The 13,443-nt window shown below is 41.2% G+C and overlaps 1 protein-coding gene across 1 annotated transcript; it reads left to right on the top strand.

Annotated features, from left to right (window-relative positions):
- The first annotated feature begins 7,687 nt into the window (after nucleotides 1–7,687).
- Nucleotides 7,688–9,889, top strand: LOC134323548 (uncharacterized). The gene is made up of 2 exons (XM_063005089.1): nucleotides 7,688–8,618; nucleotides 8,698–9,889. Exons 1-2 carry the CDS (start codon nucleotides 7,688–7,690, stop codon nucleotides 8,811–8,813), a joined length of 1,047 nt encoding a protein of 348 aa, XP_062861159.1. The 3' UTR covers nucleotides 8,814–9,889.
- Nucleotides 9,890–13,443: the final 3,554 nt, after the last annotated feature.

The raw sequence follows: 13,443 nt of genomic DNA on the forward strand, positions 1-13,443 counted from the left end.
GCCATTTACGGTTGAAAGAAAATTAATATTCTTATAGCATTTTGGTTCAGTTTTGACCCTTGGCAAATTAATTATTCCTTCTAACAAACTGTCTTTAATTCCTTAAGGTTTCAGTGATCACTCTGTTGAAATTTAGGTTTCAGAATCCTACATGCATTTAAAATCACTACATTTTCTGAGCCATTCAAGCACCTTCACCTTCCTTTTAAGAAACTGGTGTTTGAGTTATTTTAGCTGTATATCTTTTGAGTCGTTCTGTTAAAACATCCATCTTTTCTCTAAATGTAATTTCTTGACAGATAAGGTTTAATTCTCTAGTATTATAGTCTCTCTAGTTATTCTCCCTTTCCATGTTTGTGTGTTTTTTAATGTGGCCAGTATTGAGTAGTGGCCCCATTTAATACAACCTCTACACTTTACTATGGTTATGGTTCTTGGTATTATATGTGCCCACCTTTTTTCACCGAACATGACAAGTTTTAGTTCCACATCTCTGAGCTTCTGTAGTGTAGGAAGTGTAGGAACAGATATAATGGTGTAGCTGTTTGTATGGTTGCTTTTATATCATCTTGTACCTACTTTTATGTGACGGCTGTCTACTTAATGACTTTCTTTATCATTAGTCTGGAAGTATGTTGTGACATTGTGTGTGGTGCATCTGTCCCACGATTGGAACTTTCAGAATATTGGTGCTTTCAGAAACGTAACACTTGCAAAGTATCAAACCAGTTGTACTTACAGAAATGTTTGTAGGTGTTTTCACCAGTGTATTTTTACAATTGGAGTGTTCAATAATTTTGCCCTGGTAAACTTAAGGAAACACCTTTACCATGATTGCAAGTTGTTGTGTTCATTCTTCTTAACCTGTGGCAGTGTCCTTAATAACAAAACCAGAACTCATTTATGATAAAACCAGGATTCAGCTGGGCACCCTCTAGCAGGTACAATTGGCTAATGCCTGCAACAGACACAATTGGCCTCTAGTCTGCTGGGGGGGAAGACCAGACTAAAGGGGTTGGGTTAACAATGCTGTGTAAATACCTTGGATGCCCAGGGCGGAGTGGAGGAGCACAAAGATCGGGGCATGGCTCTTCGTACGCAAAGCCGACCTCACGCAAATCCACCGAAGTATGGGGAGGGAGTGTGTGTCAGGTGAATATACACCCTCCTTGGATGTCATCAAGCAGTGGATCCATCCAGCAGCGGATTGGCCACACTAAATTGGTAGGAAAAGGGGGTAAAATGCATCTTTAAAAAAATAATAATTTTACATTTTTTGCATTTTTTTAAATGCCCCATTGTTTAGTTAGTAGGTTCAGTAAGTCATGCCTTGCCTTGCCAGTGATTTCTACTACATTTAGTTTATTCCAGCATTGGACCCAGTGTTCTCATTTAGGATTTTCCATGAAACCATTGCAATCATCATTGCATTGCTTCTAGACTGTCAGTATTGTTTGGAAACAACATTTACAGACTGTAGTATTATTATTAAATGAGAGAAAATCTCATGGTCCGTCAGGAGAGTGATGTTTAGAATTTACACATTGGGTGATGATTTGAGCAGGAGTTTACAAAATGAAGCTGATAAAGAGATATACAGCCATTTAAATAACTAAATACTTTCAACATTGAATTTAAATCTTACTTGCTTTGTGTACACTACTCAACCAAATGTATGTGGACACCTGGTCATGAGCTTGTTGTGAATCGAACCATGGTTTTGGAATCTCAGTTCCAAGTAGAGCAGCCTGGGTTCTTCCTGTGTGGAGTTTGCATGTTCTCCCCGTGTGTGTGGGTGGGTTTTCTATTTGAGCTCCGCTTTCCTTCCACAGTCCAAAGACATACAAGTGAGGTGAACTGGAGATACTAAATTGTTCATGACTGTGTTTGACACTAAAGACGTGAACTGATGAATCTTGTGTAACCAGTAATTAAAGTCCTGTCATGAAGGTAACCAAAGTGTAAAACATGACGTTAAAATCCTAATAAACAAACAAAACCATGGGCATTAATACTTTGCCACCTGCCCCAAACCATCCTCCTGGCCTTTTGGGAAGGCTTTCCACAATAGTTTATGGTGTGTCTGTGACAATTTGTGCCCATTAAATCAAATGAAGGCTCGGTGGGTAGCACTGTCGCCTCACAGCAAGAAGGTCCTGGTTTTGATTCCCAGGTGGAGCGGTCCGGGTCCTTTCTGTGTGGAGTTTGCATGTTCTCCCCGTCTGTGTGGGTTTTCTTCGGGAGGTCCGGTTTCCTCCCACAGTCCAAAGACATGCAAGTGAGGTAAATTGGAGACACTAAATTGTCCATGAGTGTGTTTGACACTAAAGACTTGAACTGATGAATCTTGTGTAATGAGTAACTACCTGTCCTGTCATGAATGTACCCAAAGTGTAAAACATGGTATTAAAATCACAATAAATAATAATAACCAAATGAAAGATAAGGTTGTGTTCAGGCACTGATGTTTAAAGAGCAGGTCTAATGAGAATGGCTTGCAGTGTTTATTCCAAGTCACCCTAAAAGGTGTTAAATAGGGATAAGCTTAGGGCTCTGTACAAACCGTGTCTTTATTTGCCTGGCTTTGTGCACCCACACCTGTCTTGCCTGTCTTACTGGACTGGGATGAAAAAAACCTGAGCTACCATATAATCACAGCAGTGTGCATACACCTTCTGTATTTCTCTCTAAACGATTTTCTCTAAACAGGTTTGAAATGGAGCTCTATGCTCCTGCATCAAAGAGCTATATTTCACACTGCAGGACAGAGAGAGAATACATGCTGACGTGCATCATAGAGAGAGCAGGGTAGGAAGACTAAAGATCTGAAAGAGAGCGTGCACGAGGTCTTCCATCTTCTCTTCTGGTTAGTCTTTTAGTCTTTACTCATTCACAGAACTAATGCAACCTGCTTCTACTCTGATGCAATTACAAATCCACAAAAATTCATTTGCACAAAAATCGTCCATTGTGTGTTTGTAAAAGCACTTGAGTACATCTCTGCTTTAGGCTGGTCGCTCTTCTGATTTGAAGTGCCATATGATATTCATCAACCATCTGCTGTTTGGCATGTTCTATACATTTCTCAGTGTAAGCAGTCAGTTCTATGCATAGCAACTAAAGCTCAGTATGACATGCTTATGTAATCTAGCTGTGGTCACTGTCCCTGTAAGCTGCTTTGTCTCATACACACACATACACACACGCTCTATGCAGTTATTTATAGTGCAGCACCACCATCTGCTTGTTGCTAGGAGACCGGGTGCAGATTTCTTGAGCAAGCAATCCCCATCACTTACATCACACAGAGTTTCATGCAGTTTTTTACAGCCTCGTAAGAATGGATGTGTGCTTTCAAATCAAGAGACAATCCATTACATGCATTCTCTTTAATCCATAATGCTAGGACAGACTAATAGATTTCTAATCTTAATATACTGTGTATTGGTGTTATGTGGACACTGGCTGGGCTTTACATTTTAAAACCTTTTTTTTATTAATATTTTCATCAATGACTTTATCCTGGTAAGGTATGCCGCAAGTCTGATGTGCTGATTTGTTGATGGCACCCTGGAATGATGAAAATATTATGTACTTTGCTGATTCTTTAACAAAAGAACAATTACCCTGGCATTAGGTGGGTCTCAGTGGTGCCACTGCTCTGGTTGGCTCCCTGCAGACACAGTAGTCATGTATGATGGAAAAAAGGGCGGATGGGGAAAAACCTCCTGGCTGCTGCAACAGCGACTTTTACTGTCTGGTTGAAATCCTAGAACAAGGGATAAAGGAATATACAGTGTATAGATATACACTGATCAGCCATAACATTAAAACCACCTCCTTGTTTTTACACTCACTGTCCATTTTATCAGCTCCACTTACCACATAGAAGCACTTTGTAGTTCTACAATTACTGACTGTAGTCCATCTGTTTCTCTACATATCTTTTTAGCCTGCTTTCACCCTGTTCTTCAATGGTCAGGACTCTCCCAGGACCACCACAGAGTAGGTATTATTTAGGTGGTGGATGATTCTCAGCACTGCAGTGACAATTACATGGTGGTGGTGTGTGTTGTGCTGGTATGAGTGGATCAGACACAGCAGCGCTGCTGGAGTTTTTAAATACCGTGTCCACTCTCCTACCTAGTTGGTCCACCTTGTAGATGTAAAATCAAAGATGATCGCTCCACTATTGCTGCTGTTTGAGTTGGTCATCTTCTAGACCTTCATCAGTGGTCACAGGATGCTGCCCACAGGGCGCTGTTGGCTGGATATATTTTTGGTTGGTGGACTATTCTCAGTCCAGCAGTGACAGTGAGGTGTTTAAAAACTCCATCAACGCTGCTGTGTCTTATCCACTCATACCAGCACAACACACACTAACACACCACCACCATGTCAGTGTCACTGCAGTGCTGAGAATGATCCACCACCTAAATAATACCTGCTCTGTGGTGGTCCTGCGAGAGTCCTGACCATTGAAGAACAGGGTGAAAGGGGGCTAACAAAGCATGCAGAGAAACAGAAATTGTAGAACTACAAAGTGCTTTTTTATGGTAAGTGGAGCTGATAAAATGGACAGTGAGTGTAGAAACAAGGAGGTGGTTTTAATGTTATGGCTGATATATACACGATATATATATATATATGCTGATGTACTGAGGATAAAGTACTGAGGATAAAGTACTGAGGATAAAGTACTGAGGATAAAGTATGCCAATTCAGAATGCCAAATTCAATTTGAGGACACATCTTGAAAATACTGTACTGCATCAGACTTGATGGAGAGGATGTGATGCTCTCAGACAACTGAGCAGAAGTGAGCTTATACTCAAAATGTACAATAACACACTAACCATCAAATTTGTTAACCATCAATGTTAAACCAAAGTCATTTAACCAAAACTTGCGTGGTACATTTGGTAGTTGGGTTGCATGGTTGCATGTGGTCAGCCCTATTCTCACCACAAATTAACAACTCCAGAGTTTGTTTGGGATTGGACCAAGACCACCTCCTGTTAGGGGTCTCAGCGCAGTTGTTTTGGTTCTCACCCAAGTGTAATTACTGTGTTTACATTTACTCAAACAGATCGCACCAAGGAAAAAACAAAGTGCAAGTGCAAATGTAAAAAGTGCAAGTGTGAAAACACCCTAAAATGTTGCTAGAAAAAAAAACACAATCAAGTCTGATTCAGTTTAACATTCAGTTTTAGGTTAAGAAACTGCTTTATATAAGAAACTATAATAAGTAACAATAACAGACAACAGCAGTGAGTGATAGAAGTCAGTATTGGTGTCCACCAGCACAGGTCAGGTCCACAAATACCATTTTGACATTTTTTTCATTACATGCTACAAATTAAAAAGAAATGCAACCCGAAACTCTGTTACTCAAAGAGAAAGCCGTGCAAAAGTTCTATGCAAAAACACCAAGTTCTTCGGGCCCAAGCTTATATCAGAAGGACTAAAAGACAGTGGGAATGTGCAATGGTCAAATAAGATTCTGTTTTAGCATATCTCCTGGAAAAAAGGACATCGACTTCTCTCAAAAAGAACCATCAAGTCTGTTATCAATGAAAGCTGCAAACACCAACATAAAGTATGCCATCAAGGTGATTTTTTTTATTCCCAGGAGGTCCATGGTCCATTTCAGCAAGACAATGCCATGCCTCAATAAGCATGTGCCACAACAGCATGGCTTTGTGGAAACAGAGTGCTTTACTGACCTGTCTAGAACTGTTTTGTAGCATCAAGATGTATGTAGCCTTAGAAACAGACCACGGTCTGTTAAGGCAGCAAAAATTCTACTTGCAAACTTTCTACTGTTCTACTTATCTATCTAAAGATCAATCGATCAATCAGATTTAAAGATACACACACACACACACACACACACACACACACATATATATATATATATATATAGAGAGAGAGATAAAATAATAAAAAGTCATACACCTACTTAAAGGTTTTTTTTTACCTGCTTCGACTGTTTTAAGAAGGCTTTCCATGTTCTTCAGTACATTCATTAATTCACTCGTCTACAGTAACCACTTTATCCTGATTAAAGCCTCAGTGGGTCAAGAAGGATTGGCACCCATTATAACAGGTTTCCTTCCACCTCCCAAAAACAAGTAAACGGGTATATTAGCCACTACCAATTTTCCCAGGTGAGTGAGTGAACGAGTTCGTGAATTTATAGTATTGCTTTGTGATGGAGTGGTGTCCTGTGTATGGTGTATGTTGCCAGACCCGCAGCGACCCTATCTAGAGTGGGGAAAAGCGGTTAAATGAAATAAGAGGTAAGTTTGTTTGTTTATTAGAATTTTAACGTCATGTTTTACACTTTTAGTTACATTCATGACAGGAACAGTAGTTACTCATTACACAAGATTCATCAGTTCACAAGTTTATATCAAACACAGTCATGGACAAATTATTATCTCCAATTCACCTCACTTGCACGTCTTTGGACTGTGGGAGGAAACCGGAGCACCCGGAGTAAACCCACGCAGACACGGGGAGAACATGCAAACTCCGCACAGAAATGACCTGGACCACCCCACCTGGGGATCGAACCCAGGACCTTCTTGCTGTGAGGCGACAGTGCTACCCACTTAGCCACCGTGCCGCCCAATAAGAGGTAAGTAAAAAATGTATAAATTAATTATTACACAAATATTCATGTTATCGTCTGTCAGATTACCGAAACAGAGAGGTATAGGGAAAACGTGATCAAGCGCGTCCTCTGGTGGCTAGAGGCGCAACTACAACAGAGTTTATTTTTTTCTATATTTAATGAAATGGCCACTATCCGGTCAAATAAAAAAATAAAAAAACAATTTACACACACACACACACACACACATATATATATATATATATATATATATGAATGTATTTACATTATAAAAAGTTAAGAGGTAATTTTAAAAACAGAATTGTATTGTGTCTTTGCATGCTACTCTACTAAATGTATGTACAAGTGCATTTTTTTTCTCACTAGGGTACGAGTATAACTGTGTATAAAACGTGACATTCAGAAGTTTCAATCTACAAAACTACAATCAGTGTTCAGGTGTGAGATCTACAGAGGTGAATGATCACTGGAACCAGTTAATGATCGTCGTTTAAAACGTCATGAGGATTTAAGCAACTTTAACACCAATTATTACAATAATACAACATGAAGCAGCCACACTCGGCGTTACTCTCAATTTTACACCTGCGCTGAGCGGCTGTTTCACCTACTGTGACGTCACGGGATTCCAAATCGTGGTGCTGCAGGTCCTTCAGGAGGAGGAATAGAGTTCATCACTTCATTTCTGCACCCAGAGAATCAACAAGCGAGAGAGAGAGGTGAGAACAAACAACCGTCTGATCTCATCTGATCTAAAATAATCTAATATCTAATTTAATATCATTTCATCTGATCTAATAAACATTTTAATGTTTCAACTATTATTTTAATGTAATAAATGAGACATTTCAGTCCCAGTATTTTTATATGAAATAAAAAAGAATTAATAATAAAAACTGATCCACAACATCATGTCATGAATTCATACCAGACTCGATATTTAATCAGTTCAAAGCTGAAGAATTTTGCAGCGTTAATAACAGAAATGATTTGAAATGAATTTGAAATAAAATAACTGAATTGAATTTCTTCTCCTGGGTGAAACAGATGGAAATCCAGAGAGAATCCTCACAGACGCCTGAGAACGACGGCACGGACCCCATCACCAGCCTCATCCACGGAATCATGGAGCAGATCCAGGACTCACCGGGAAGCACCAACGTCCCCCTGTCCCAAAAAGGGGACGAGAAGGTCGGGGGCATTTATTCCTGCACCAGCATCACATCAGAGGAGCTTAATGTGGTCTCCTCTCAGCTGACTGACTCTGTCCTGGACGAGATCAAGGCCACCAACGTCCCCCTGTCCCAAAATGTGGACGAGAAGGTTGGGGGCATTGACTCCTGCACCAGCATCACATCGGAGGAGCTTAATGTGGTCTCCTCTCAGCTGACTGACTCTGTCCTGGACGAGATCAAGGCCACCAACGTCCCCCTGTCCCAAAATGTGGACGAGAAGGTTGGGGGCATTGACTCCTGCACCAGCATCACATCGGAGGAGCTTAATGTGGTCTCCTCTCAGCTGACTGACTCTGTCCTGGACGAGATCAAGGCCACCAACGTCCCCCTGTCCCAAAATGTGGACGAGAAGGTTGGGGGCATTGACTCCTGCACCAGCATCACATCGGAGGAGCTTAATGTGGTCTCCTCTCAGCTGACTGACTCTGTCCTGGACGAGATCAAGGCCACCAACGTCCCCCTGTCCCAAAATGTGGACGAGAAGGTTGGGGGCATTGACTCCTGCACAAGCATTACATTGGAGGAGCTTAATGTGGTCTCCTCTCAGCTGACCGACTCCGTCCTGGACGAGATCAAGGCCACTTTTGGTCAAAAGGAGGAGAATCAGAAATCCACCAAGACTGATCGGATACCAGACATCCATTCAACCTGTGAGAAGATCATGGTTCAGCCACGCGTGAATATCAGGATCCCGATCAGCTTCAAAATCACTGTAAAGAAGCTACCTGCTAAAGAACCAACCTGTGAGTAAAGACCCACATCTAGTTCTTCATCAAACCATCATCACCAAACCATGTTTCATTCTTCTTCTCTCATCTAAAGGCACCGCAGAAAAGATCAAGAAGAAGAAGGACCAGATCCTGGGATTCTTCAGGAGATCCTGGAAGACCATGAAGAGGATCTTCACCAGGAGATCGAACCGAGTTTCTCCTGCCTAATTTCCCCACAATCCCCCAAATGATATTCCCTCCTCAGCTAGATAGCACGTTCTCAGAGAATTCGCCCTACAAGATCATTTTGGTGAGGAGCAGAAGACTCTGCAGAACTCAGACCAGCTTTTCCACCTTCAGGACTTCAGCTTTTATCAACATGAAGATGCTGTTTCCTTTACTATCCGCCTGGCACTGCTGCGTTCTGCCCCACGTTGGTCCCTCTAGACTTGGACCGGACCATCTTGTTCCCTTCCCTTCTTGCTTCTTGGCTGAGAGCTTCGTAGCTGAGAGCTCCGCCGTACCGGAATGTTCTCCGGTGATCTTAGGGTCAGGGACTCTTAACGTTCCACAGTCTTAAACTACTCTGTGCAGGATACGATCGCTGTTCCATCTTGGTACCAAAAGTCCTCATGATACCAGAATCTGTGGTTCCTGGTGTTTCTGAGAACTTTTGGTTGCTCATGATGGTGTTTTTGGATTTCTGAAGGAATTCTGGGACTGTGTGAGCTGAGCTTCATCTTCTCAGATGTTGGGCTCCTCCAGTACCAGGATTCTGGCTGCAACAACTTAAGTGTTAGATTTCTGAAGGAATTCTGGGACTGTGTGAGCTGAGCTTCATCTTCTCAGATGTTGGGCTCCTCCAGTACCAGGATTCTTTTTTTTTTATCAAAGTTTGTTTATTTTATTTTTTAATACAATTTTACAAAAAAATATCAACAAAGAGAAAGTAATTAATAAAAAATAAAAAATAAAAGGGAATAAAGTCCCCTTCCCCCCAAACCAGACATGAGTATTCAAACTTAAAATACAGCCAGTATACAATAAATCAAAACAGAAAATGCCATCACATTAAAGTTACATATGTTAATTATATCGTCGCGCCGTTAGCCCCCATCTCCCCAATATGTACCAAAAAGGGCTGCCAGATATTATAAAATTTCTCGGTAGACCCCCGGACAGTGTATCTAATCTTCTCCAGTCTGAGATGACTAGCGACCTCTGTAAACCACTGGCAATATGTAGGTGGGGCAGAGTCCTACCATTTAAATAATATCAATCTTCTTGCCAGGAGAGAGCTGAAGGCCATAACGCTAATTTCTTTCTTGCTGGCGGTACCACTCTCCGGTGTCACACCGAACAAGGCAATAAACGGGGATGGGTCAATTACTCTCCTAAAAATTTTAGAGAAAGTTTCAAAAATTGTACGCCAGTACACATGGAGCCTTGGGCATGTCCAAAACATATGCAGTAGAGTGGCCGGGGCCTGTCTGCATCGGTCACATGTAGGATCTATGTCTGCCCTAATCTTAGAGAGTCTGACCTTAGTCCAGTGCAGGCGGTGCACAACCTTAAATTGAATAACTGCGTGCCTTAGACAAATCGATGAGGAGAAAATTCCCCGTATTATTGTTTGCCACGTTTCATCTGATATAGTTTGGTTAAAATCTGATTCCCATTTGTCTTTGAGAAGATCTAATGAGGTTGAGTTACAATCGTCAAGCAAGCCGTAAATTGCGCTTATAGCTCCCTTATTAGTAGGATTGCAGTTAAAAACTGAGTCCAATAGAGTAGTGGGAGGGCGTATTGGGAAGCAGTCCGAGCTGGTAGCTACAAAATTTCGAAGCTGCAAGTATCTGTAAAAATGTGGTCTTGTGATATTAAATTTTTGTACTAACTGATCAAATGAGGCAAAGCAATCGTCAATATAGAGATCCGACACCGTGACCAGGCCTCTACTTGACCATGAAGCGAAGGCTGCATCCATCGTTGATGGAATGAACATATGATTGTTTGTGATTGGCACTGCCAAAGATAGATCCCTGAGAGAAAAAGTCCTTCTGAACTGATTCCAGATCTTAAGTGAGTGTATTATGACTGGGTTATGAGTAAAATTAGAGAGAGGCTGAGTGAATGGTAATTTGGAACATAATAAAGCTGGTAAAGATGTGTGACTGACTGACGCTTTTTCCAGTTTTAGCCAATCAGATGTGGTGTCCTCACTCCTAATCCAATATAGCAATGACCTTATATTGGCCGCCCAGTAATAGTACAGAAAATTTGGTAATGCCATCCCTCCCATTGTACGAGATCTTTGTAGCATACTTCTTTTAATACGGGGTGTCTTCTTGTTCCAAATAAAAGTTGAAATTAATGAAAAAATGAAAAAAATGATTTCGTTAAAAAGACCGGGAAACATTGGAATATATATAAAAATTTGGGAAGAACGTTCATTTTTATTGAGTTGATTCGCCCCCCCAGAGAGAGGGCTAGGTGGTCCCAACGCTCAATGTCTTTCCTCAAATTATAGAGCAAAGGTTCATAATTAGCCACAAATAGGCCTTTATGATTATTTGTAATCCATACTCCAAGATATTTGAACTTTCTAGGACTAATTTTGAAAGGAAGTGAAGACAACGACGCCCGGTTGTTCCCATTATTTATAGGCATCAGCTCGCTTTTCTGAATATTGATCTTGTAACCGGACAATTTCCCAAATTCTGTGAGCAGGTCTATCAATTTGGGAATGCTTGAGAGGGGCTGTGTGATGTATAGCAGCATATCATCCGCATACAGCGAGACCCTATGCTCCACCCCTGCTCGCATGATCCCTTTAATATTATCATTCTGTCTCAGAGCTAGAGCCAGTGGTTCGATTGCGAGTGCAAACAAAAGTGGGGATAGAGGGCAACCCTGTCTTGTACCACGGTGGAGTTCAAAGTAGGTGGACAGATTATTATTAGTGCGTACAGCTGCCATCGGAGATGTGTATAATATTTTAACCCATGATATAAATTTATGACCAAATCCAAACCTCTCCAGAACATTAAAAAGATAATCCCATTCCACCCGATCAAATGCCTTTTCAGCATCAAGCGAGAGTATTGCTTCAGGCGTACTGGATGATGAGGAGCCGTAAAGAATGTTTAGGAGGCGTCTAATTAAAAAAAGAAAAGCGATTTTTTACAAAGCCAGTTTGATCAGGTGAGATAATGGAAGGGAGGACCATCTCCAAACGGTGTGCAAGGACTTTGGCGAGAATTTTAGCATCTGTGTTTAAAAGAGAGATGGGGCGAAATGAGCTGCATTCAAGTGGATTCTTGTCCTTCTTAAATATTAAAGAGATGATTGCATGTCGCATGGTCGGTGGCAGGGATTTTTGATAGAGTGATTCTTCGAAGACAGACAGCAGTAATGGAGAAAGCTGGTCTGAAAATTTTTTGAAAAATTCAGTTGGATAGCCATCAGGCCCTGGAGATTTACCGCTTTGCATTGCTCTAATGGCCAAAGCTATCTCCTCAACCGACAGATCTTCCTCCAGTCTGGCTATGGTCATTGGGTCTAAGGATGGGAAATGCAAAGGTTTGAAAAAGTTTTCAAATTGGGAATGATTTACAGATGAGTCAGAGGTATATAATAACTGGTAAAATGTCTTAAAACAGGAATTAATTTTTAAGCTGTCCATAGTTTTTAAACCTTGCTCGTCTTTGATTGCCGAAATAGTTTGGTTGGCAGTCCTTTGTCGAAGTTGGTGGGCGAGTATCCGTCCAGCTTTTTCCCCATGTTCGTATGAACTGTGCCTCGATTTAGTAATAAGGTACTCGGCCTGTCTTGTTGATAGGAGATCAAATTCGACTTGCAAGGACATACGCTTTTTCTTTATATCTTCGGAGTGCTGACAACTATGTTGCCTGTCTAGTGTCAGAATTTCATCAGCTAATTCTTTAAGACGTGCCGTATTTGTTTTATTTTTGTTAGCACAATATGAGATAACTTGTCCCCGAATATACGCCTTAAGTGATTCCCACACAGTAGAGGAAGACATTTCTGGAGATTGATTAATATCAAGGAAAAGTGCAATCTCAGATGAAATGAAAGTGGTAAATGTTTCTTCTGATAAAAGTAACGGATTTAGTCTCCAGGGTCGGGAGTCAAATCGTGTGTTAGGAATACGCATTTTCATGGTCAAGGGGCCATGGTCAGAAATCACCATAGCCTCATATTCACATTCAGTGATTAAAGGCAGAAGCCGCCTATCCAGAAGGAAATTATCTATGCGGGAATAGGTTCCATGAACTGGGGAGAAAAAAGAATATCCTCTAGTCACAGGATTGCGAAACCGCCATATATCGACTGCCCCATACACTTCGAGGAAGTGCTGAATAGAGTGTGCAGATTTAGATAAGGGAACTTTTTTGGATGAACTACGATCCCAAACCGGGGAGAGTACACAATTCATATCACCTCCAAGGATAAGGTGGTGAGAAACCATATTCGGTAGACGGGAAAAAAGACCGGTAAAGAATGCAGGATTGTCCCAATTTGGTGCATATATGTTAGCCAATATAACCGGAAATGCATAGAGTTGTCCCACCACTATAACATAGCGCCCCGCAAGGTCAGCATCCACACTAGTTGCAGTAAAGGGTATATTTTTATCAATCAGTATGGCAGCCCCTCTAGCCCTTGAGTCAAATTTAGAATGAAACATCTGTCCTGTCCAACTTCTTTCTAATCGGAAATGGTCTGCTACCCGTAAATGCGTCTCCTGAAGGAACGCGATATCTGCCTTAGGCTGTTTTAGATGCGTAAAGACCTTTTTACGCTTAACCGGATGATTAAGCGATTTAACATTCCA

The sequence above is a fragment of the Trichomycterus rosablanca genome, chromosome 11, assembly GCF_030014385.1.
Source record: "Trichomycterus rosablanca isolate fTriRos1 chromosome 11, fTriRos1.hap1, whole genome shotgun sequence".
In the NCBI taxonomy this organism is placed as follows: domain Eukaryota; kingdom Metazoa; phylum Chordata; class Actinopteri; order Siluriformes; family Trichomycteridae; genus Trichomycterus; species Trichomycterus rosablanca.